Source organism: Galeopterus variegatus, unplaced genomic scaffold, assembly GCF_000696425.1.
Source record: "Galeopterus variegatus unplaced genomic scaffold, G_variegatus-3.0.2 Scaffold749, whole genome shotgun sequence".
Lineage (NCBI taxonomy): Eukaryota > Metazoa > Chordata > Mammalia > Dermoptera > Cynocephalidae > Galeopterus > Galeopterus variegatus.
This window is the reverse complement of record NW_007726860.1, coordinates 451,952-478,654: the sequence shown is the minus strand read 5'-3', so window position 1 is coordinate 478,654 and position 26,703 is coordinate 451,952. Positions and strand designations below refer to the sequence as shown.

Genomic DNA, 26,703 nt, shown 5'->3' with positions numbered 1-26,703 from the left:
TGCCAGGACTTCTCAGAGATGTTCGCATCCTGAATCCTGTCCAAGTATTGTCAGGTTTTTAGGAATAGATCTCTGAAAAACCCACCCCCTGCTGAGCCAAAGTGTGTGCAACACAAAAGTCAATATTTTCAGCTTTTCCTTTGCCCTGAGTGTGTTTAAAAAGGCTTTCTAGTATATAGCCCTTTTATTGCAGGTTAGCGTATAGAGAAAAATGGCTTTTATCTTTTATTCTTCTGTGTAGAGTAAAAATGAAGACACAGGGATGCCCTATTTTAGGTTCTACTAGATTATTTAGATGAAATTATTTTATTAAAATCTCAAATAGAACAGCAATAACAAAAAATAAGTTAGAGTGTATTAGTGTGCAAGTCACATTTCCTTGCATCATTGATTTTAATTCACTTTGTTCTTAACAATGAGATTTATAGTCCTGAGGCTTAGATGATGAAAAGGGAGGGACTCGAATGAGAAGTTTCCTTACCATGCGTCAAGAGCTTAGCACAGTGCCTGGAATGTAGAGGGTGCTCAGTAAACATCCACAGAGGAATGTAGAAGGAAGGAGTGAACAAACTGGACCTGACGGCAAGAGGCCTGCGATCTAGAATGGACACTAATTTAAGCAGCTCTGTGTTTCTGAGTTGTTAGCTTTATTTCTCTATCTGAGAAATATAGTTTGGATTGGATGATAACACTCTTTAAATTTAGTATTTTCTTGTGTCAGGGACAAGTCCTTTTCTGTATGTTGTTGTTCAGCCAAGACTTTTTTAGAAATCTTTTTTAACAACGCTTTTGGTTACAGCTCTAAAAGTGCCCTTCAAGGGCTGCCTTTCAAACAGCACTAAATTTAAAAAAGTAAATAAAAATAAAAACAAACCTTTATACTTGAGACTATATTCTGGACATAGTAAATATCTTTCCAAAGTTTGAGGAATACTTTTTTATTAAATATAGTATTTTTATACCAGTATTTTCCTACACATTAGAATTTCTATACTAAATTTATCCCACCCTAACAGAAATAATTTTTAAAAGCAGAAACTTTTTTTCTACTGATAGAGTGAGACATTGCTAGGGTTTGAATGTTTGTGTCCCCCCAAATTCATATGTTGAAATCCTAACCCCAGGGTGATCATATTAGGTGGCAAGGCCTTTGGGAGGTGATAGGTCGTAAAGACAGAGCCCTCCTGAATGGGATCAGTGATCTTATAAAAGAGGCCTGAGGGAGCTAGCTTCATATTAGGTGGCAAGGCCTTTGGGAGGTGATAGGTCGTAAAGACAGAGCCCTCCTGAATTGGATCAGTGATCTTATAAAAGAGGCCTGAGGGAGCTAGATAGCCTCTTCCACCCTGTGAGGACACAGCAAGAAGGCACCCTATATAAACCAGAAAGCAGGCCTTCACCAGACACCAAATCGGCCATCACATTGATCTCCAGCCTCCAGAACAATGAGAAATAAATTTCTTTCGTTAATAAGCCACCCAGTTTATGGTATTTTGTTACAGCATCCCTGCTTGAACTAAGATAGAATATTAAATGACTGGTTTCCTGCTTGCATATTCTTGGGCCCTCATTTGTATTGCCATGAGCATAAGCAAGAGCAGTCCAGCTGTTGTAACTGCACTAGACACGGGGAGGCTGTCACTTACCAGCCACCAGTATCCAGCTTCTGCCCTGAGAGGTTAAGACCATCAGGGCTTATAATGATCTAGCCCAGTCAACTATTTTCCTGCCATAATTTGTTTTGTTTTGTTTTTCTAACCACCTTATTTTGAAAGAATTTCAGGCTTATCTGAAAATTACAAAAATAATACAATGAATTCCCATAAGCCATTCACCCAGATTCCCAAATTTAACACTTTACCATATTTGCTTTTCCATTATCACTCTATGTCTGTGAATAAATGTGTGTGTGCACATAGATTTTTCCTTGAAATATTTGGGAGGAAGTTGCAGACATGATATCATTACCTCTAAATACTTCAGTGTGTATTACCTTAAAATAACTACAGTACAATTATTAAAACCAGGGAATTAACATTTTTAAAAATTCATTGAAACATATTGATTATATATCATTATGGGGTACAGTTATATTTCAATACATGCATACAATGTGTGATGATCTATTCAGGGTAATCAGCATATTCATCATTGCAAAACTTCATCATTTCTTTGTGATGTGCACATTTGATCTCCTCTCTCTTCTAGTAATTTAGTAACATGCAGTAAATCATCAATAACTACAGATTCCAGGGTCAACTGTATGCCAATTGGACTTATTTTTCCTATCTAGCTGTGATTTTGTGTCCACTAATCGGCTTCTCACTATCCCCTTTCCACCTCCCCTTTCCTGCCTCTAGTAACCAAAGTTCTCTCTCCTTTTAACAGTTCAGCTTATTATTAATTTGGGTTTTTGTTTTGTTTTCTTTTCTTTTTTAGGTAAGCGAAGACATGTGGTATTTCTCTTTTTGTGCCTGGCTTATTTCATTTAACATAATTTTCTCCAAGTTCATCCATGTTGCTGTGAATGGCAGAATTTCATTCTTTTTTTATGGCTGAGTGGTATTTCATTGTGTATTTTCTTTACCCAATTATCTGTTGATGGACATTTAGGTTGATTCCATATCTTGGTTATTGTGAACAGAGCTGCAATAAACACAGGAGTACACGCTTCCCTTTGACATGATGCTTTCCATTCCTTTGGATATATACCCAGTAGTGGGATTGCTGGATTGTATGGTAGTTCTGTCTGTAGTTGTTTGAGAAGCCTCCATATTGTTTTCCATAATGGCTGTATTAGTTTACAATCCCACCAACAATGTATAAGGGTAGCAAATTAACATTTATTTATACAATACTATTATCTAATCTACAGACCTTTCTCAAATTTTGTCAATTGTCTCATTAATATTCCTCATAGAAAACATTTTAATTCCAGTCCGTGATTCAAACCAGAGCAAGACATGCATTTAGTTGCTATGTCTCTTTAGTTTCCTTTAATCTGGCGCAGTTACTCATATTACTTTGTCTTGCATGACCTTGACATCTTTGAATTATATGGGCCAGTTATTTTGTAGAAAACCCCACAGGTTACATTTGTGTGGTGATTCCTCAGAACTAGATTTAGGTTGTCATTCTTGGCAGGAGGACCCCAGAAGTGATGTGTGCCCTTCTCAGTGCATTATATCATGAGGCACATGGCGACTATTTGTCCCTTTACTGGTGATGTTTGATCACTTTTTAAAGGTGGTGTCAGCTGTTTCTCCACTGTAAAGTGACTGTTTTTTCCTTTATAATTAATACATATCTTGTGGAGAGATGCTTTGAGAGTGTGAAACTATCCTGTTTCACATCATACTTTCACTCACAAGTTTTAACATCAATTGATGATTGTTATCTGAAACAGTCATTATGGCTGCCAATTAATGATATTTTAATCCCATCATTCTTTCAAAGTTATTAGGTAGAATGCCATGTAATGAAGAGCTTCCTGTCTTCATTCATGCATTCATTCATTATAGATTCATGATGTCTTATTTTTTCTTTTTTTTTTTAACCACTACATCACCAGGGATGATTTCTTATTTTATTGCATGGGTATGTTTATTGTATGTATGTATCTATTAATGTCATTATTTATTTTGATTCTAAAATTGTCCCATATTTTACCAGTGGGAGCCCTTCAAACTGGATCTTATGTCTTTTTGACATGTCTCGTTATTCTTTGATGACTTTCTTCCTTTTTAGCACAAAAAGAGGTTCCAGACCCATGTTGTAATTTCCTTGCCTCAGCTCTGGAATTAGTCATATTTTTAAGGAATCTTTATGTTTTTAGTAGAAAACGGTATTTAGAAACCAAGCTGTGGGACATAGTGCTAATTGTTACTCGGCAGTATAGGCAATCTCAGGGAACAGAGCTGCTATAAAAATACATGTACACTCACACAAATCCATATCCATATTCATACCTTTATATATACTGTCATCTATTTCTTTATGTATTTCTATATATCTATTAAAAACCATAAAGTAATTCCAATTTAACACACCAGTTTGTTCTAGCCTTCCCTTTTCCATTATGTGTAACTCCCTTCCCTAACAGTGAATAATCTGGTTCTCTTTATCCACAGTATATTTACTTATTCATACAATCTTAAAGTATACACAAAATGTACTTTCAAAACTGCTCACCCTTACCCATGTGACAAACAAAATAATAGTAGTTTAGCATTTAGTTAGACGTCTTATTTTCTCTACTGTGCCTAAAGTTTCTTATCTTTCTTTTCAGTGTGGTTATGTTACTTATTTGAAATAAGTTGGGTACTTTAAGGCTTTTACCCCATGCTTGTTGACTTCATTTGTGTATGTTTTCAGCATGTGATACATTAAGACAATTCTAAAACCAGAACTATGAAAAGGTACACTCCCAGAGTGTCTCTTCCTCCTCCTTCCTATCCTGTTCCATCTCCACCCACCCCTGCAGGTAGCAAATCTCATACACCTTTACACTTCCTTGTGTGAGTATTTTTTGCATATATTTGCAGATATTGCTTTCATTTTGCCCTTTGTTTCTTACATAAAGTGTAGCATACGGTATTAATTTCTAGGGCTTCTGTATCCAAGTACCACAAACTGCATGGCTTAAATGACAGAAACATATCGTCTCACAGTTCTGGAGGCTGAGTCTGAGGTCAGGGAGTCCGTAGGTGCCAGGGAAGGGTCTCTCTCCTGGTTGCTGGTAGCTCCTCAGCATGAGGCAGTACAACTCCAATCTTCACGTGGTTTTCTCTCTGTGCATGTCTGTGTCCAAATTTCCTCTTTGTATCAGGACACCAGTCATGTTGGATTGAGGGCCCACTCTACACCAGTATGACCTCATCACAACTAAATATATCTGCAATGACCCTAATTCCCAAAAAGGTCACTTTCGAAGTACTAGGGGCTAGGACTCCAATATATGAATTTTGAGGAAACAATTCAACCCATAACACAAACTATGAATACCCTTTTGTACTTTGTTTTTTTCCCATTTAACAATGTATCCTGTAAGTCATTCCATATCATTCATAGGAATGTTTCTTGTGTAGATATAAAACACTTTAGTCAATTGCTCTCTCATATAGAGCATTTAAACTGTTTCAAATATTTTGCAGTTACAAAGCAATGCTGCAATGAAAAAAACCTGTGTATATGTATTTTCATATTGATAGAAGAAAATTCTCAGGGTAAATTACTAGGAGTAGGATTGGTGGGTCAAAAAGCAAATGCATGTGTAGTTTTGCGAGATATTACCAAACTCCCAAACTCTTCTGCGAAAGGCTGTAAATTTTTAAATTTCCATCATCATTGTATACGAGTGACTCTATCCACAGCATTTCCAACAGATATATTGTCCAGTTTTGTTCATTTTTGACAATTTGACAGGAAAATAATATCCCACTGTAGTTTTAATTTGCATTTCTCTAATTATGAGTGAAGTTGAACATCTTTTCATAATTTAAGGATAATTTTGTATCTTTATTTTGTGAGTGGTCTGTTCATGTCTTTTGCCCATTTTTCTTTACTTTCTTTTTTTTTTTTTTTTTTTTTTGGTCTTTTTTACTGTTTTAAAGAAATATACTACGAATATTGTAAATATTTTTTCCATTTTATCAGTTACCTTTTGACTTTCTTTATGGTGTTTTTAATCATTCTCTCCCTGTATCTGGTTTTGAGTTATAGTGATATAGCCTTTTCCCTACACACAGGTTACAGAGGAATTCAGTCATGTTTTCTTCTAGAACTTACATATCCACATTTTTTTTTTACATTTAGTTTCCTGATTTTTTTTTTTTTTTTTTTTTTTTTTTTTTTTTTTTTTTGGTCTTTTTTACTGTTTTAAAGAAATATACTACGAATATTGTAAATATTTTTTCCATTTTATCAGTTACCTTTTGACTTTCTTTATGGTGTTTTTAATCATTCTCTCCCTGTATCTGGTTTTGAGTTATAGTGATATAGCCTTTTCCCTACACACAGGTTACAGAGGAATTCAGTCATGTTTTCTTCTATAACTTACATATCCACATTTTTTTTTTACATTTAGTTTCCTGATCATTTTTATTCTTTTTTGTATGGTATGAGATATTGACTTAATTTTATATTTTTCCCCATTAGTCAACCAACTTTTCTGGAGCATTTTGTTTAGAAATCCATCTTTGATCCAGTGATTTGAGATCCTCTGTCATACAAGGGATAATATAAATCTTTCCATGACTTTTATTTGTTTCCATGACTTTTTTGAAGTGCCCTAGTATACTAAATGTCCATACACTTGGACTTATTCTGGACCCTCACCACAATCTCCTGGTTTATCCAATCAAGCACCAGTACCACACTGTTTAATGACAGAGACTTCATATTATGTTTTATATCTGATAGGGTTAGTCCTCTGGTAGCTTTTTTTTGTTTCCATTGACTTCCTAATCTTACATTTGTTTTTCCAGACGTAAGCTTTAGCCATCAACTTGTCTAGCTCCTCAAAAGACTTGTTGGTATTCTTTATTAGGATTGCATTAAATTAAATTAGGAAGAACAAACATTATTATGATGTTAAGCACCCTATCCAAGAACAACGGATGTATTCCCATTTGTTCAAACCTACTTTTGTGTCTTTCAGGAGTGTTTTAAAGTTTTTTCTCATATAGGTTTTGCACATCTCTTGCTAAGTTTATTTTTTATTGTTCTTTTTGTAACTGGGTGTTCCTTTATCCATGTATCCTCTAACTGCATGCTACCTTTATTTCTAAATCCTTACTGAATTTGTTTATTATTTAAGTTAGTTTTATCAATGATTCTCAACAATTTTCCAGGTTTACTATCATATCATCTGCAATAGAAATAGTTTTACTTATTTTTAAATTCTTACGCTACTTACTGATTGATTTCTTATATCTAACTGCAGTGTCTAGTATCTTCAACATAAGGCTGAACAGTTGTGTAGATAGTGGGCATCCTTGCCTTCTTCTAGAAATGCCTCTAGTAAGATCTTGGCTTTAGAATGATCAGTACATGTATATGTATATATGTGTGCATATATTTATATTTATATATATAATTACATACAAGGGTACTTCAAAAAGTTTGCAGAAAAGTAGAATTAGAAGATAATATGAACCTTTCCATGAACTTTTTAAAGCCCCTATACAAAGAAATAATACATTTCTATGCTCTTGAATGTTTCCATCAGGAATGGGTACTTTTATTTAATATAATTATTGATACAATTGGGGTTAAATCTACCCTCTTATTATGTGCATTCTCCTGCTTGCTGTATTTTTCTCTCCTTTCTTTTAAAGGATTATACTTCATTATTTCATTTTCTCCTTTAGTATTTTGGTAGTTATGCAATCTTTAATTTCTTTATTGATTTCCCTAGGGACTATTAAATATATCCTTGATTTATCAAACTCTAATTAAAATGAGTACTGTTGCTTGTAACAGGATACCTGAAATTGGGTAATTTATAAAGAAAAAGAATTTATTTCTTACAGTTTCAGAGCCTGGGAAGTCCAAAGTCTGGGAGTACATCTGGTGAGGGCCTTGTTCTCAGTGGTGGCTCTACAGTGATGCAGGGTGTCACATGGCAAGAATGGCTGAGCAAGAAGGAGCTAACCTGCTCACTTGCTCTCCTTATAAAGCCATCAGAACCATGCCCATTACCACCCATTAAACCATCAACTTATTTTAACAGCACTGACTCCATTTTAAAAATGAGAGTTACAAATAAGTAGAAAAGCAAACCCCTATTTCAGTGTGCAAAACCCGTTGGTCTGCATGTGGGAACAGGGAAAAAAAGCCTGTAAGAGTTCATCTTTATTATAAGCTAACAAGGACGTGTTTAGATTCCAGGAGCAGGGAGCAGATGGACACCCAGACGGCTATAGTCTGGTCTGTGGGGAGGCTGAGCCAGCCACAAGCAGATTCCAGGAGCCGAGCCCCCATGGAGATGCTGAATCTGGGAACTGAACGACCCTGACAACAGAACAAAGAAAGAAACCTTGAGACACCATCTGGAACAGCAGGAGCAGTTTCAAGATAAGCAGCCAGAGATGGACTTGCTAACTCTGCATTCGATGACTGAGCCTAGCCAGCTAAATTGCAGAAGTCCTTCTCCCTCCTCCTTCCCCTTTCAATTCTCTGCCGGGACCCAGACTTGTAAAATGGTCTGTGGACTTTTTAGTCCCCCATCTTCTTGGTAAGCCTTTTTCCTTGACTCAACATCTCTTCTCTCAACTTATTGGCCAGTTGTACAGTGAGCAGTCAGACTTGGGTCTGGTAACATTATTACTCCATGAATAGATCAATCCATTCACTAGGGCTTGGTCCTCACAATCTAATCACCTCTTAAAGGCCCCACCTTTCAATTACCATAATAGGATTTGCCACCCTCTTAACACTGTTACAGTGGGGATTAATACATGAACTTTTGGGGGACACAATTCAATCCAAAGCAAGTATTTTTATTACTTCCTGTAAAAGAAAAGGACCTTAGAATACTTTAACTACATAAGATCCCTGACTGATATACCAATATAATCATGCATTATTGTTATAAATATACTGTATTTTAACCTCATAAGACTATTATTGTTTTATACAATCAATATTCATTCAGATTTACCCATATTTTTTTTTTTCCTTTTCATCTTTTTTCGTGACCGGTAACAGGATTGCAACCCTCGGTGTCGCACCCACACCGCGCTCAGCCAGTGAGCGGACCGGTCTCTATATGGGATCTGAACCCTCGGCGGGAGCGCCGCCGCGCTCCCAAGCGCCGCACTCAACCAAGTGCGCCACCGGGCCGGCCCAGATTTACCCATATTTTAACACTTTTTGTTATTTGTATTCCTTCTTGTATCTCCAAGCTTCTATTACAAGAAAACTATAACCGAAACTCCCCCATGGACATAGATGCAAAAATTCTAAATAAATTTTAGCAAACCAAATCTAACAAGATATTAAAGGGCTAATACAGGGTTGGCCAGTTACCTTAGTTGGTTAGAGCATGGTGTTGAAAACAGCAAGGTCAAGGGTTCAGATCCCCGGACGAGCCAGCCACCAAAAAAAAAAAAAAGTAAATAAATAAAGGGATAATACATCATGACCAAGTATTAACAAACTCACAACATAAATGTGAGAAATGCCTTCACCATCCAATGACAAAGGACAAACACGGAGATGAAGTGAGACTTTAATAATGGATTTGCAAGTCCATGTGTCTGTGAATGGGACAGGCATGTGAAAAAGGGCTGTAGTAAGCAATTTATTCCCTAGTAAGTCCCTCCCCCAGTTCCTCATTGGCTGAGAGTACTATGGGATGCACAATCTTCCCAGATGACGCATAAGATTTATTACCTGGATTTATTTACTCCTTGTAAGAAATTTCTTTGTCTGAGTGCTCAGGACAAGCCTGTAAAAAAGGCCTGCTAAAGCTCTGTGAAAGGAGAAACGCCAGGGAATGAAGAAAACAATTAGGGTTAGTAACTAATTACCATCTCAAGGAGAACTCTAATAGGCTGGACCAGTCAGACAACTTTTGGGCTGGGCCTGAATCAGTTAAAACACCCTCAGATAAGTCATTTCTGAAAATGAATCACTTAGATTATTTTCTTATATAAATATATCAGGTACTGTAGAAACTCAGTTGCAAAAAAATTAACAAACAGGCTACTTGGTTAAAAAGAGTGGATGCCTTATTTGACTAGTTCTGTAGTCTATTATAGTTGGTTTGGATCATGGGGACCCTGGCTAAGCAGTATACTCCACACTCTTCCTCATAGTCATAACAGTAGTCTCCCTGAAGTACTGTACCCTCTCAAAAAGCTTCAAATGTTTACATACAGCCACCTATTGAATGTCAAATGTTGCTGGAATGACAAAACTCAAAGAAATGCATGATGAGGACACCTTAACCTAAGAAGGACTCTCTCATCTAGGTGAGAGCCTGACCAAAAGGGGGGAAATGTTAAATAAAATTATAGGAGGCCACTGTTTGCACTAAGGTCCTGCATTAGGTCCCAACGGACAACATTAAAATTCACAATGGAGACACCCATGCTAAAAGCTCCATGTACCAAACTCAAACTAAGTTGATGACCTTCCAAGAAATCAGGAGACATAACAGCCAGTTTTCCAAACAGGCAAGTTTCAGTCTTCAATTGGCATGATAATGAATTTCCCTGTTTTAATCCTTAAACTGTTAAATTAAACTAAAAAATTTTGGCTTGGGAAAGCCCCCATACTCTCACTCTTGAGCTATTACATACAAATGGCATTCTAACTTAGCACATAAGCACATGAGCAAATTGGAACCCTAGCTTAGAAGTGTGTTTCTGTGATCATAGCTGAATCTCAGCCAATTGCAGGCAGTCAACTGTTCTGCACCTCCATCCCTTTTTCTGTACCCTTTACTTCCCTTTTTCTGTCTATAAATCTAATTGACCATGCATTTTCAGCCATGGTCCCTCTGAATCTGTTCTGACTGTAGGAGTTTTTTTTTTTTTTTCTTTTTTTGCTCAAATTAAACTTTGTTAAATTTAATTTGCCTAAATTTATTCTTCTAACACAACAAAAGGCAACCTGAAGTGACCTGACGTCAACCACTCAGTTATTTTTCTATTGCTCTGTCTCCCTGTCCCCACCTTACAAGGAAAGTAACTCTGAAATAATCAATCTGCCTTTGGTTCTTCGTTTCTGCTTTCTTCAGCTTTTTTTCTCTCTATAAAGTCAACCTCCTCTGCTAGACTCATTGTAACACTTAACCCTATTTCATGGCATGAAGTGTTGCTTGATTCTAGAATCACAAATAAAGCCAGTTGAGATCTTTAAACCAAATTTGTTGTAATTTTGCCTTTTGACACTGGTTAGCGGCTGATACAAGTTCCCAAACTAGGTCCAGTCTGATTCCAAAGTGGAACATGCACTAACCACTAGGTTGTAAAGACTTTTTCATGAAACTTGAGAAGAGAATATGTTCTCCAAGATGGAACATAAAGATGGTATTGAACTCACTGGCAAAGTTTTTACACATTGGACTCGTGTTTTAATAAACAGGGTCCTTTAACTGATCTGTGTTTCAGGGAGATTAAACAGGTAACTTTCACCAGCAGAGGAGCAAGACTGTCCCAGCTCTCCTGCCGTCCGGGGGAGCTGGGGTGCTGACCTGCCTAAGCTTCTGGCTTCCAGCAGGTGCACCCAGTGGAGGTCGGGGTCGGTGCCCGGGACGGCGGGGCCGGCATCCGCGGGCGGGAGCGCGGAGCACGGCAGGAAAGGGCCGCTCCGGAGCGCCAGGGCGCGCCCACTCAGGCCGGGGGCATCGTGATCTGGAATCTGCCAGCTGCGGAGCTTCAGGAGGGCCGCTGAGCGCGTGGATACCCCGCGGAGTCTGAGGTCGCGGGGTGGCCCAGGGCGCGGCCTGACCCTGCGCGCAGCCGCGCCGAGCAGAGGAGGGACGAGGGTCCAGCCCTGAGTGGCATCTCCGCGCGCTGACCACAGGTCACCGTTAACGAGACCGCATTGTGGCCGGGCTGAGGGTGACTTTAAAGTGTGAGAGTTCTAAGCGAAGTCAGACTCTGACGTCTCACGGAGCGTCCGTGAGCCCTGGTGAGGCGCTGGAAAGCGGATCAGTCACCTTACAAAACAAAAGGGTTTAACTCGGGCTTTACGGAACTTCCGATCTTGGAACTCCCTGGACAACAGGGATACTCGCCGCCCGGAGGAGCAGAGGCGCGGCAAGCGCGCGCAGGGGACGGGAAAGCGCGCGCAGGGGACCGGAAAGCGCATCCCGCGCATGCCCGGGGCCGCCCCGCCCCTTCCGCCCTCACACGCCCGGTGTCGCCTTTCCACTTCCTTCCGGCCCGCCGTCCGGAGCCGCTACCTGCGATGGCGACCTGCGGGGCCCCGCCGGTGCCCGTCCTCAAAGGTGAGGGTATCCCCCGCTGTCTGGGCGCGCGGAGCCGCCCTGCCTCGACAGCGGGTGGGTCGCGGGCGCGCTCAGGGGTGCTGCTGGGGGCAGCCCTCCGCTCGCTCCTGCCCCGGCTGCCTGTCCCCACTCCCGCCCTCCTGTCCCCACTCCCGCCCTCCTGTCACCCCCGGCCTGTCCGCTCCCCTCCACACGCGCACGCGGCGTGGACATCTGGAGACCGTGACCCCCCCGGGGTCGACCTGGACGCGGGGACGGCACTTCGTGGGGGGGCGGCTCGGAGAAAGACGGGCGCAGCCTGCCGGCGGGGACACGGCCGGGAAAGCGGCAGACTCAGTTTCCTCAAGGGCCTCGCGCATTTGAATGGCCGGATGGGCGGATTAGGAAAAGAAGTGCCGACTCTCCTGTTGTAATAACAGGAGCGGCCTTTTATTGAGGACTTATTGTGTGCGGGGCACCGCACTGAACGGTGCGGTATTACACCACCTGTAAAGCTGGTGGGGGAATTAAGGCGGAGGAGTCGAGGCACTTCTCCCGGCTAGTCAGTGCCCACAAGATTGGAGCATCTGCGCTGCCCTCCTAACCATTAGAGGAGTACAGTACTGCTCCCAGTTCCGCTCACCGTACACCTGTTAAGAGCTGAGAAAGATGGGAATAGTGACAGATGTGTTGCAGAGTTTGGCGTTGGAAAAGGGGCTCTGTATTGAGGGACCTGAAGTAGTATAAAACCTTATAGCTAAAAGACAAGACAGATGAGATGTGACTATTTTTCCATTGTTAGTAGTTCATTTAACCGGGCTTTCCTTTTGCTTTGCTTATGTTAATTTACCAATTGCACACCTGGAAAATTATTTTAGAACATCAGGTTTTGAGAATAAGGTAGTCGCTAGAACAAGGGTCCACAAGCTATTCCCCTTTCCCCCAGGCCAAATATAGCCTGCTGCCTGTTTTTGAAGGGCCTGCAGCAGAACATCAGGTTTTGAGAATAAGGTAGTCGCTAGAACAAGGGTCCACAAGCTATTCCCCTTCCCCCCAGGCCAAATATAGCCTGCTGCCTGTTTTTGAAGGGCCTGCAGTTAAGAATGTTTTTTATATTTTTAGGTTGTTAAAAAGAATGACAAAAATTACATCAAAGTCGAGTTTCCTTGCTTATGAAGTTTTATTGGAACAGTTATGTTGGTTCATTAACACAAATCCTATGGCTAGTTTTGTGCTATGACCTTGAAGCTGAGTAGTTGTGATAGGTATTGTATGGCCCACAGAGCCTAAAATGTTTACTGTCTGTCACTTTACAGAAGACAGACTCCTGCACTAGAAAAACTAAACCTAGTTTAAGAGTATGACTAAAATTGTTATTTGTTTGAAATTTTAAGAACCGTACATTGCACGAATACTATAATCAATAGGCTGTTAATAGAAGAAATTTTCAATATTCTTTTTACTATAAATAGAGCAAGAGAAAAATGTATTGGGCAAGGGATACTGGATGCTAATATCTTGTTTGCAGATGTCGTGGCCTATGTTGAAGTGTGGTCATCGAATGGAACAGAAAATTATTCAAAGACATTTGCAAACCAACTTGTGGATATGGGGGCAAAGGTAAGAAATTCATATTATTATTGATGTATATAATTGCACTCTGATATATAAAGAAATACATTTGCATTTTCTTATTTTGGGAATTGTTACTTAGAACATGAAAGACAGGCAATGAATAAGTGGTGAGGAAAAACAAAATATGAAGCATTTAGAATGGTAGGACTTACAGATCCTTGGTGTAGAAGGCATTGAGTGAGAAGGAGGAATCTAGGATGAAAACCTGTATTCTGAAATTGGTCCTGTGGGTGCGTGGTACTAAATCAAAAATGGTACTAATCAAAACAATGGATACAGGAAAAGGAACAGGTTTCTAAGTGAAAGGTTGTAAATTTGGGCACATTGAAAATACCTGATTTTGGATAGAGAAATCTGGAACTTGAGATAATTAAGCCTGTAGATAATCATTTTGGGGGTCAAGACCATAGGGGTCAGGTGAGACCGTGGAAGTGGATGTCGTCCCACTCGGGACATGGTTAGAATGACAAGTGCTGTAGGAGGAGCCCTGTTCAGTATTCAAGGGCAGGTGATAGGAGAAGGGACCCAAAGACAAAGATAGAGAAGAATGCCAGGAGAATGAGGAAAATAAGTGTGTAAGTCAAAGAAGAGAAGAATTTCAAAGGTGGAATTTTAAAATGCTGCAGTCTTCAAGAAAAATAAGATTGGCAGGTATACTTTAGATGTGAAAACTGTAAGCTTGTTGTTGAACTTTCAGTTCAGTTTTCAGTGAAATAGGTAAAGGGGATCCTAATTAGTCCAGGAATTATTGAGATATGAAGAAATGGAGGTAGTGAACTACTTTTTTAGGGAGTTCAGCTGTGAACACAGTGTATTTGTGTGTTTTTTGTCATTTGGGAGGGGCTGGCTGATAGGCTGAGTGTAAGGGATAAATTAAAATGGGTGAGCAGATCATTGAAGACAGGGCCAAGATTAGGGTGAGGCAAGAGAGGTGTCCAGGGCATAAAATTTAAGGGACACTCTCCCTTAGGCAGAGTGAGTGCGCCTGAATTTTACATCTTAAGGGCCTTGTTTGGCCTCCCTGGTCCCTGCCCTGAGTGGTAGATCAAAGGCTAAGAACAGACTGAGGTGGAAGACAGGAATCAGAATTTCGGAGTAGGCCCTACTTTTGCAGGAGAGGAGGCACACCCTATCTTGATATATTGGAATGTAGGAACTTTGAGGGAGTTTCTGTCTGATGATGTCTAAGAGTTACTTGGGATGAAGACAAGTTATTGTGGCTGAGAAAAAAGCCATTGAGCATGTGAATTGGCAAAATGGTTTTTGAGGGTCGTATTAAGATCTTGGAGCTTTATCTTTCTATTTTTCACCTTCTATTTTGAAAATTTTTAAAGAGAAAAACTGAAAGAATAATACAGTGAACAGAGATTTAACAGTTGCTAACATCTTAACATACTTGCTTTATTTTTATTTCTCTGTACAGTGTAAAGGGATTGGATCAATTTATATTTCTGCCCATGTATGAAAGTTTCCATTGCTTTACATGCTTGATTTTGTCAGTTTTTACTTTGAACAATTCTGATGTATTTCTGTCTCATTGTGGTTTGAATTTGCATTTTCCTGCACTTTTTCATGTATTTATTTTGAAGTGCCTATTCAAGCCTCCAGCTGATATTTCCATTGGGTTTTTCTTCTTGATTTGTAAGTAGTCTTTATATTTTAGAATTGACCCCATTGTCAGCCTTATGAATTGCCTTATTTCTGCTACTCTGTGGCTTCTTCTTTTCATCTTCTTAATGTTGTCTTTTGATGATAATTTTAATGTAATTTAATTTGTTATTTTTTCCTTCATGATAAACCTTTGTGTGTGTCTTATTTTCAAAACTTTCTACACCAAGGTTATGAAGATTTTCTGTTATCTTTTGGAAGCTTCATCCTTCTGTCTTTCACATTTAGATTTTTGGTACAGCTGGAATGGATTCTTGTAGACGATAGGAAATAATTGTTTTATTTTTTTCCATGTGAATATCCATTTGTCTTAACACCATTTGTTGAAAAGACTGTCCTTTACCCAAGCTGTAGTACTATCTTTGTCATAAATCAGGTATCCATATATGTTTCAATCTGTTTGGGGCTCTCTGTTTATTGGTCTGTTTTCTGTTCTCATTACAAAACCACCATGTCTTAATTACACTTCATAATAAATCTTCATAAGCCTTCCACTTTGTTCTCTAAGGTATCTAGGCTATACTTAGACTTTTGCCTTCCGGAATATATTTAGAATCAGTTTGTCAATTTACACTATTAAGCTTTCTAGGGATTGGATTCATACAATAGATCAGTATGAGAGTGCTGACATATGTTGAATCCTCCAATCCATGAACATGATAGGTGCCTTGTTGATTTAGGTTTCTTTAATTTCATTCAATAATGTTTTATAATTTTCTCTGATAATTTTTAATATTATAAATGGCATTTAAAACATTTTTTCTTACTGTTGTGGGTATATAGAAATGCAGTTAATTTTTTGCATATCCACCTGAAAACTTATCAGACTCATTTGTAAATTTTGTAGTTATTGAAAGAAAGTGAGCGGAAACGCTGGGTACCGATCAAGCTTTATTAAAGGAAAAGAATCTGCCAGGTTCAAAATAACAAATAACCATGGGAAGAGAGGGAAGAACTCAGAGAAATGCGTGCCAAGAGAAAAACTGTCTTTTTAAAATCTTTTATAGCCCTTGTGGTTTTAGGTCCCAACGTGGCTTTAGTCCTGTTCACTCTAACAGGCACATAACAGGTAAATTTTTGACACCATCAGTGTCCGAACATGCCTTTATTATACCATTACCTTTGATTGATATTTTAGCTGATTGTAAAATGCTAACACATACAATATTTTTCCTTGAAGGCATTTTTCCATTGTTTTTTAACTTCCGGACTGCTGTTGATACGTGAGATTATGTTGTCATTTCTCATTGTTTGAATGTGACTTATAGCTACCTTTTAACCCCCTTTACCCACTCCTTTAATATTTTTCTTTATTCCAGCTATGCTGAAATTTCATGACAGTGTGCTTGGTATGGCACAGTTTTCATTGTTTTGCTGGGCCTTGGGGGGAATTTTTTTCATCTAGGATGCATGTCATTTAATTTCAAAAATTTTTCTTTGATTATTTCTTTTATAATTTCTTCTCCATTTACTGTATTCCTTTATTTTTTTCAACTCTTGTTAAATGGCTGTTGGATATCGTGGTCTGAACTTCTGATGTTCTTATCTTTTATTTCCTACTATGTGTATCTTTTTGGTCTTGTTCTATTACCAAGATTTTCTCAACTTCATTGTCTAATATTTCTGCAGTTTATTTTTTTAACTTATGTCATCATTTTTAATTTCCAAGAGCTCTTTAGAATCCTTTATAAAAATAATCTTCTGATCTTATTGCATGAATACAGTATCTTCTGAAGATAGTGTTTTTAATTTTTATTAAATATGTGTTTATTATCTCTCTTTACTCTGAATTTCGTTTTTTAAATTATTTTATTTTTATTTTTTTCTATTTTTGGTATAGAAAGCTTTTGTTAAATGTCCTTAATTTAGGACTCAGGTACCACTTTTTCCATCTATTAAAAATATGGTGCTTTCTCTTGTCCTCTTTTTCGCTCTTGTTTCTTTATCCTTGTAGGGCTCGCACTCTTTTATTTCTTAGTAGCACTTCAGAGGTTTTTTGAGAGGGAGTAGAAATAAATACGTGTATGATACACCATTCTAATTGGAACAGATATGTTTTTAAACAACGTTAAGCATTCGTTAGAGTATTTCTCTGATAGATTGTGAGAAATGGAATTGCTGGGGTAGGGGTTTTGAACATTTTTATTTTGACAAATATCGAATAAAGTATCTTTCTGATTACTTTCACTTAAGAAATTGTGAGTGAGTAGTAATGTGCATTTTGTTTTTTGCATTTGTGTACAGGTTTCAAAAACTTTTAACAAGCAAGTAACTCACGTTGTATTCAAAGATGGATACCAGAGCACTTGGGACAAAGCTCAGAAGAGAGGGGTAAAGCTCGTTTCAGTGCTCTGGGTTGAAAAGTAAGTAGTTTCTCTTATTTTTTTCTTTATGTATCTGGTATTAGTAAAGTGTGGAGACATTTTCTACAGATCACAGAACCAGATAAAGTTTGATTTCAATTTTTCCCCTGCTTCTTACTCAGGCAAGTAATTTAATCCTTAAGCCTCAGTGTCTGCAGCTGAAAATTGGATATAATACCTAACTGCCTTGAGGCAAAAGCAGAAGGCCCTGGGCAAGGGTATGCTTGGTGTATTCAGGGAACAGTAAGGAATGTGAGGAAGCAGATTGTATTAGTCAGCTTGGGCTGCCATAGTAAAGTATCATAGGCTGAGGGTTTCAACACAGGATTTATTTCCTTACAATTTGGGAGGCTAGAAGTCCAAGATCAGTCTGTCTGCAGGGTTGGTTTCTCCCGAGGCCTCTTTCTTTGGCTTGTTAGATGGCCGTCTTCTCCCTATATCCTCACATGTTTTTTCCTCTGTGTCTGTCTGTGTGCTGATCTCCTCTTCTTATAAGGATATCAATCATATCGGATTAGGGCCTACACCAGTGACTTTATTTAAGCTAAATTACCTCTTTAAAGATTCTATGTCCAAATTCAGTTACATTCTGAGGTACTGGGGGTTAGGACAATTCAACCCATAATAAGGGTGGTGAAGGGGAAGCTTGGGTGGAAATTGAGGTCAGGTGGAGGGTGCCAGAATATGGAGGGCCTTGTAGGGTGTGAAGCCGAAGAGTAGTGTATGGAGAACGGAAGGCAAGGGCAGAAGTGGGGAGAGTAGTGAGTAGTCTTTTGGGTAATCTGGGCTGGACCAGGGTGCCAGCAGTGTGGTAGTGAAGATTGGTCAGATTCAGGATATATTTTTGAAGGTAGTGCCAAACTAGATTTCCTGAGAACTTAGATATGAGTTTTTAGAGAAAGAGAAGAGTCAAGAATGACTGATATTTTGGGTCTGAGGAACCAGAAAGGTGAATTTGCCATTTATTGAGATAGGGGGACCAGGTGTAGGGGTGGGAATCGGGAATTGCATTTAAGTATACTGAATTTGAGATGTTTTTTAGATTTCCCTGTGGAGGTGTCAGATAGGCAGTTATATATGAGTCTGGAATTCAAGGGAGAGGTTGGAGGTAAAAGCATGGGGGTCATTAGTGCACAGATGTTATTTAAACTGGACATGATAGTGAGTATAGGTAGAGAAAGGAAGAGGTTCCAGGACTGAGCACTTCTGGGTTTGTAGGTCAAGGAGGAACTGATGATGGAGACTAATGAACAGTAGCCAGTGAGGATGAGGTTCTAGAAGCCCAGTGAAGAAAGCTTTTCAAGGCAGTGGTAATGACCAATTGCAGCAAATAGGTTGAATAAAGGGAGTCTAAGAGATTACCACTGGAATTAGTAACATGGAGTTGCTGGGGATATTGACAAGCAGTTTTGGTGGATTCATGGGTGCAAGAGATAATTGGAGTAGGTATAACAGAAGTTAGGAGGAGAAGGATTGGAAACAGTGCATGTAAACTACTCTGATGGGGACAGAATTGGACAGTATCTGGAGGAGGAGGATGTGGATGGGAAAAGTCTTTTAAGAAAGGACAGATGACAGCATCCCTGGGTGCTGACAGAACTGATCCAGTGGAGAGGGAAAATTTGATGATGCCGAGGTGAGAGGAGACATTGGTTTGTGTAGGTGATATTAGGGGGCTGTGGGAATAGGCTGTAGTGGACACATGGGTTGGTTAGACAAGGTCAAGGACAGGAGGGAATGCAGAGTGTTCAGGAACAGTTGCTGTTAAGTGAGTAGATGTGGCAGTCAGCCCTTGTGGAAATTCTTTTAGTTGTTTCTACATTCTCTCAATGACAGGAACCAAGATTATCTTCTGAAAATGATAGTAGAGGAAAAGGTTTTATAGCTTTGAAGAGAACGCAAGAAGTAGTTGTCTAGGAATGGGGAGAGTGGGTGGATTAGGGAATATCGTAGAGTTACTCTTGGCAGGATTAAGGATAGCGGTTGTAAGTTAAATGTGAGCCCAGAGGAACAGGCCAGTTTTTTAATCCAGCAGCCTTCAAGCGAGAAGGAGGAAGAGTGTTAGATTTAACCAGGGGTTGGGATTTTGCTAGGTAACCACCATCAAGGGAGAGGAGCCGAGGGAGTTGAGGCATATGCACAGTAGTGATTGTAATGGTGGACCATGGAATCCAAGCTTGAGGGGAGGACATAAAGGGAGTGAAGGAGAGTAGAGAGATTGTTCAGTGAGCAGATCATAGCTCCTAGTTGGACTGAGGTATTGATAGGAGGATGTAGTTGTGGAATGTGGTGCTTGAAATGTATGTTGTGGAGCATACACTGAGAAAATGGGATCAAATCTATAATACCTACTCTCTTCACAGGGACCCCTTCCATCTTAGCCTTGAAGTAGTTCTTTATTCAACAGTAGCAAACAGCAAGTGCATACTAGGTGCTCCAGAGAAAATAGAATGAATATGACATAGCACCCTAAAGAATTCATAACCTAGGTGAGAGGGGCAAATAAAATGCCATGGGTGGGGCAGTCAGGGCCACTGTGACCACGACTCCAGGAGAACTCACACTATACAGCATCATCCTGGAGAAATTTACTTTGTCCCACAGAGTGTTGAATGGCCATGCCTTTCTGTTAATCTCTTTATATTAACAGGCTTTATTTTTGGGAAAATACATTTCTCTACACTTTCGCACAACACTTCTAACACTAGATGTGTGGGGTTTTCCATACTAAGGAATTCTCCAGCACTCTGAACACCAGCTGGGTGTCCTGCAGTTCAGTTCAATTCTGACAGTCTACCTGGAGATAGCTTCAGATTCCACAAATTAAGTTAAGGGCTTAGGCCCACAAGACTGCTTCCACCACAGATGCCAGTTGCAAGTCCAGGTATCTGGTACTTCTGACCAACCTGCTATAAATCAGGGGTTCTCATGACCCCTTCCTTGGGTTTCACACTTTGCTAGAACAGCTCACAGAACTCAGAGAAACATTTTCCTTACATTTACTGGTTTATTATAAAGGATACAGCTCAGGAATAGCTAGATCCAAGAGATGCATAGGACAAGGTATGGGGTGGTGGTTGTGCACTGAGCTTCTAACTCTTTCTACCTGCGCCACCTGCCCAGCACCTCCGCCCCTTCACCAACCCAGGAGCTCCTCAAATGTGCTTGTTCAAAAGTTTTTATAGAGCTTAATCTCCTTTCCCCCATCCCTTTCCTGGAGGTTGGTGGTTGGCAATATTCCAACCCTCTAATCCTCAAATCACTTGGTTTTTTTGGTGACTAGCCCCTCTTGGGCTATGTAGTCATCTCACTAGCATAAACACAGATGTTGTGAAAGGCGCTCATTTTGAATAACAAAACACACTCCTACCACTTAGAAATTTTCAAGGGTTTTAGGAGCTCTGTGACAGGAACCAGGAACAAAGACCAGATATATTTCATATTATACCACAATTTTTAGACTAGTTTTAAGTTCACAGCTAATTACAACTATAGTAAGAAGAAAACTATTTAATCTGGGTATAAAATTTTCTTTGGAATTTTCATCTGAAAATGCTTCTAGGAAATCTGTTTTGAATGTGTCAAAGAATTTTGTCAAATGACCCTGATGGTGTTCTTCTAACATATTTTTCTCCCTAATTAATTAGGTGTGAATGTATGTTCTTAGTTTCTTGAGTACATAGTACATATATGTACATTACGGGGTCATATGAAAACTGTATATTTAGCTTTTGAGGAACTGCCAAACTGTACTCCAAAGTAGCTGCACCATTTTATCTTTCCACCAGTGATGTATGAGGGATCTGATTTCTCTACATCCTCACTGACACTTGTTATCCCCGTATTTGATCATAGCCTTTATAGTGAGTGTGAAGTGGTATCTCACTACAGTTTTCGTTTGTATTTCCCTAATGATGTTGAACCGCTTTTTAGGGTTTTATTGGCTATTTGTTTATTTTCTTTAGAGAAATATCTATTCAAATACATTGCCCTGTTTTATTTTTAATTTATTTTTTTCATTGTACATGTTTATAGAGTACAGTTTGTTGCATCACTACATGCGTATATTCTGTCATGATCTAATCAGAATAGTCGGCTTATCTGTCATCTAAACATTTATCATTTCTTTGTGGTTATAACATTCAAGATCCTCTTTTCTAGCTATCTTGAAATGTACAATACAATATTTTTAGCTATTGTAACCCTAGATTACCAGAATTTAATTCTTCCTAACTATAACTTTGTAACTTTGTGCTGGTCTACCAACCTTTCCCTGTCCCCTCTCTCCTTTCCCTGCCTCTGTTAAACACTATTCTGTTCTATATTTCTTTTTTTCTCTTAAGTGACCTCTGATAATGGTATATATTTATGGAGTATAGTATGGTATTTGGGTACATTCGTACTGTGTGCAGTGACCCTGTCAGGGGGCTTAGTATATCCATCACCTCAAACATTTGTCACTTCTTCGTGTTAGGAATATTCAGCATCATCTCAACTAGCTATTCAAAGGCACACAGTACTTTGTTAACTGTAGTATCCTTGTATTACTATAGAACATTAGATCCCATTCTTCCTGTCTCTCGATTTTGTATCCACTGACCACCCTTTCTTCATCCCTCTTCCCCCTTCTCCCCACCCATCTCTAGTAACCACCATTCTATGTTCTACTTCTAAGAGATCAATTTTTTTAGCTTCCACGTATGAGTGAGAACATGTGGTATTCTCCCTCTGTGCCTGGCTGATTTCACTTAACATAATTTTCTCCAAGCTCATCCATATTGCTCCAAATGATAGAACCTCATTCTTTTTTTTATGGCTGAGTAATATTCCATTGTGTCTGTGTACCACGTTTTCTTTATCCAATCATCCGTTGAAGGACATTTAGATTGGTTCAAACTCGGCTGTTGTGAATAGAGCCACCATAAACATGGGAGTGCAGGTATCCCTTCAACTTGTTGATTTCCATTTCTCTGGATATAAATCCAGTAACTTTCCCAATTTTAAAAATTGGGCTATTTAACTTTTTGTTATTGAGTTGTAAGAGTTCTTTATATATTCTGGACAGTGAGATCCTTATCACACGTGTTATTTGCAGACATTTTCTCCCTTTCTTTGGGTTGTCTTTTCACTTTCTTAATAGTTTCCTTGAAAGTACAAAAGTTTTTAACTTTGATTAAGTCTAATTTATTTTTTCTTTTGTTGCTTGTACTTTAAATGTCACATCCAAGAAATCATTGCTAATCCCATGGAAGGAAGATTTGCACCTGTGCTTTCTTATAAGAGTTTTATAGTTTTATTTCTTACATTTAGTTCTGTGATCCTCTTTGAATTAATTTTTTTATATAGCATAAGGTAAGATTCCACCTTTATTCTTTTGCATATGGCTCTCTAGTAGTCCCAGCAATATTGAAGAGATTGTTTCTTTCCCATTAAATGGTCTTGGCACCCTTCTTGAAAATTGCTTGACCATAGATTAAGGCCATATGGTATGCCATTACCACACAATCTTCATTAGTGTAGCTTTGTAGTAAGTTTTGAAATTAGGAAGTGTGAGTCCTCCAACTTCATTTTTCTTTTTCAAGATTGTTTGTCTATTCTGAGTCCCTTTCATTTACATATGAATTTTAGGATCAGCTTGTCAATTTCTGCAAAAAAGAAAAAAAAAATCTGGGATTTGATTGTGTTGAGTCTGTAGGTTAATCAGGGTAATCGTATTAGTCAGTTTGTGTTGCTTATAACAAAATTACCTGAAACTGGGTAATTTCTAGAGAAACAGTATTTATTGCCTATGGTTTGAGAGGTTGGGAGGTCCACATTCCAGGGAACGTAGCTGGTGAGGGGACTCTCCAGCAATGCAGTGTGTCACATGACGAGAATGGTAGCACAGAGAGAGAGAGAGAGCTCCTCAGCGCTCTCCTTGTAAAGGTCTCAGAACCATGCCTACAACCACCGTTAAACCATCAGTTTATTAATCCATATACTAGGGAATGGTCCTCACAGTTGAATCACCTCTTCAAAGCCCCACCTTTCAGTTATCATAATAGGATTTCCCACCCTCAACAGTTACAGTGTGGATTTAGCTTCACACTGTTTGGGGGAACATTCAGTCCACTGCAGTAGTGTTGCCATATTAACCATATTTAATCTTCCATCCCATGAACATGGTATGCATTTTTATGTTTTTAGGTCTTTAATTTTATTTAATGATGTTTTATAGTTTTCAGTAAGTCTTAAACCCCCTAGGTTAAAGTTATTTCTAAATTTTTTTTCCAATTTTGTATAAATGGAATTTTCTTAATTTTACTTAATTGATGGTTGTCATATAGAAATGCAGCTGATTTTTATACATTGATATTAATATCTTGCAACTTTGCTGAACTTAACACTATTGCTCTAAGTGTTTTTGTGGTTCCGTTAGGATTTTCTATGTACATCATTGTGTAATTTGTAAGTAGAGATGATTTTACTTTTTTTCTTTTCAATCTGGTTGCTTTTTGCTTCTTTTTCTTATCTAATTGCCCTGCCTAGACCTCCTGCACAAAGTTGAATAGAGGAAGTGGTGAGAACGAACATTCTTGTCTCGTTCCTGGTCTTAATATAGTATTTCATTATTAAGTGTGACAATTAGCTGTGGGTGTTTTCTAGATGCCCTCTGTCAAGCTGAGGAAGTTCCCTTCTATTCCTAGTTTTGTTTTTGCTGTTTGGGGTTTTATTGGTTGTTTTTTAAATCATGAAAAGGTGTTAGATTCTGTCAACTGTTTTTTCTGCATCTATTGGTGAACAACACGTGGTTTTTTTCTTCACTCTGTTAGTGTCGTGTGAGCGGGTGATTTCGTAGGGTGAACTAACCTTGCATTCCTAGGATAAATAAATCCTGCTTGGTCATGTCGTATACTTTTTTTTCCCCCCATTGCTGGATTAGTTTGCTAGTATTTTTATTTGTTTAGCATCTATATTCATAAGGGATATTGGTCTGTAGTTTTTTTCTTAATGATTACTTCCTCTGATTTTGGTGTCAGGGCAATACTGGCATCATAGAGTAAGTTGGGATATATTCTTCAGTTTTTGAAGAGTTTCTAAGGATTGATGTTAATTCTTCTTTAAACATCTGGTAGAATTTACCAGTGAAGCCATCTGGGGCTGGCAGTCTTTGGTGGAAAGTTTTTGATTATTAACTCAAGCTTTTGTTATGGGCATATTCAGATGTTTTATCTCCTCTTGAGTCAGTTTCAGTTGTTTGTGTTCTTCTAGGATTTGTCCAGATCAACCAGGTTGTCTAATTTGTTGGTGTACAGTTGTTCATAGTACATCTTTTTATTTCTGTGAGGTCAGTAGTAATTCATTCTTGATTTTTGTAATCTCTCCCTTTTTTATCTTGGTCAGTCTAGCTAAAGGCTTGGTCAATTTTATAGATCTTTTCAAAGAACCAACTTTTGGTTTCATTGATTTTTTTTTCCCCCCTACTGTTTTTTATTCTCTAGTTCCACTATATTCTGTTATTCCCTTTCTTTGGGTTATTATTTGCTTCCTTTGGGTTCACTTTGCTCTTTCTCTTGTTTCTTTAGGTGGAAGATTAGATAATTGATTTTAAATCTATCTTCTTTTTCTATTATATGTTTGCAGTTATAAATTTCCTTCTAAGCACTGCTTTAGCTACATCTCATACGGTTTGGTAAGTTGTATTTTTCTTCACATTCATTTTCAAAGTATTTTCTAATTTTCCTTGTGACTTCTCCTTTGAGCCATTGGTTGTTTAGGAGTTTCTCGTTTAATTTCCACATATTTGTGAATTCGGAAAATTTTTTTGTTTGTTTTTGGTATTTCATTTAATTCTCTTGTGGGCGAAGAGCATATTTTATTTTATTTTAAACATTTAAAATTTGTTGTCTTAGGATCTAACATGGTGCATCCAGGACAATACTAAATGTGCACTTGAAAAAAATGTGTATTCTGTTGTTGGATGAAGTGTCCTGTGAATAGATGTCTGTTAGATCTACTTGGTTTATATGGTTTTTAAGTCTTCTGTTTTCTTCTTGATCCCTGTATAAGTTGTTCTGTTCCTGAAGGGGGCGGGTGATGAAGTCTCCAACTATTATTATTGAATTGTTTATTTTTCCCTTCAATTATGTCACCATAACACTTCTTTTAATGCTCATCAAATGGCAACAAATTCCCTGTATTTTTTCTTTATCTGAAAGTGTCTTTATTCCATTATAATTGGAGAATAATATTTTCCATGGATATTCAATTCCAGATTGACAGTTGCTTTTTTTCAGCCACTTAAAAGTGTTTTTTCCACAATCTCCTGTCCTTTTCTGTATTTCATGAGAAATCGGTAGTCATTTGCATCATTTCTCCATTGTGTGTAAGATGTCCTCTTTCTCTTGCTTCTTTCAGGATTTTTTCTTTCTCTTTGGAAGTTTCACTTAAGTGTCTGGGTATGGTGCTCTTTAATTTATTTCGTTTAGATTTCATTGAGCTTTTTGAACGTATTGTTATACAAGGGTACTTCAAAAAGTTCATGGATTCATATTTTTTAATTCTACTTTTTCCATGAACTTGTTGAAATACACTCGTATGTTTTTCTAAACATGATAAGTTTTTGGCCGTTATTTCCTCAAATATCTTTTCTGTCTCCTTTTCTCTTTTCTAGTTAGCTGTATATCTTCTAATTTGCTATATATCATGGATTGGTAAAGTTTTTCTGTATAGGGACGGATAGTAAATATTTTAGGTTTTGTGGACTATATGATCTCTGTTCAACTGGTCTACTCTCCAGTGTGAAAGGACCCCTAGGAAGTAGATGAACAAATGGCTGTGGCTGTGTTGCAGCTTTATGTACAAACCTAGCACAGACCAGGTAGTTGCCAGTCTTGCCTATGGAATACACATTTGAAATTTTTCCCCTTGTCTCCAGTGCTTTGGTTTTTGCTAAGTTTTTTGATCTTTTTTTTTTTCTCTCTCCAGATTGATCTGGTGGAACTCTCTACATTTATTGACACTTTTCTCCATCAACTCTGTTCTGCCATTAAGTTCATTTAGTACATTTATTTCAGATATTTTTCAGTTTTAACTTTTTCACTTGGTTCTTTTTTT

The 26,703-nt window shown here is 38.3% G+C and overlaps 1 protein-coding gene across 4 annotated transcripts in view; it reads left to right on the top strand.

The window, feature by feature from the left end:
• Window positions 1-11,892: 11,892 nt before the first annotated feature.
• MCPH1 (microcephalin 1) overlaps window positions 11,893-26,703 on the top strand; it is a 265,284-nt gene continuing 250,473 nt past the window's right edge. For all 4 annotated transcript variants that reach the window (XR_550428.1, XM_008572047.1, XM_008572048.1 and 1 more), the window contains exons 1-3: window positions 11,893-11,962; window positions 13,470-13,561; window positions 17,489-17,607. Coding sequence is in view for 3 of the 4 variants with exons in the window: in XM_008572047.1 (XP_008570269.1) it covers window positions 11,923-11,962; window positions 13,470-13,561; window positions 17,489-17,607 (251 nt within the window). In the remaining variant the exon portion in view is untranslated. The remainder of the gene's footprint in view (window positions 11,963-13,469; window positions 13,562-17,488; window positions 17,608-26,703) is intronic.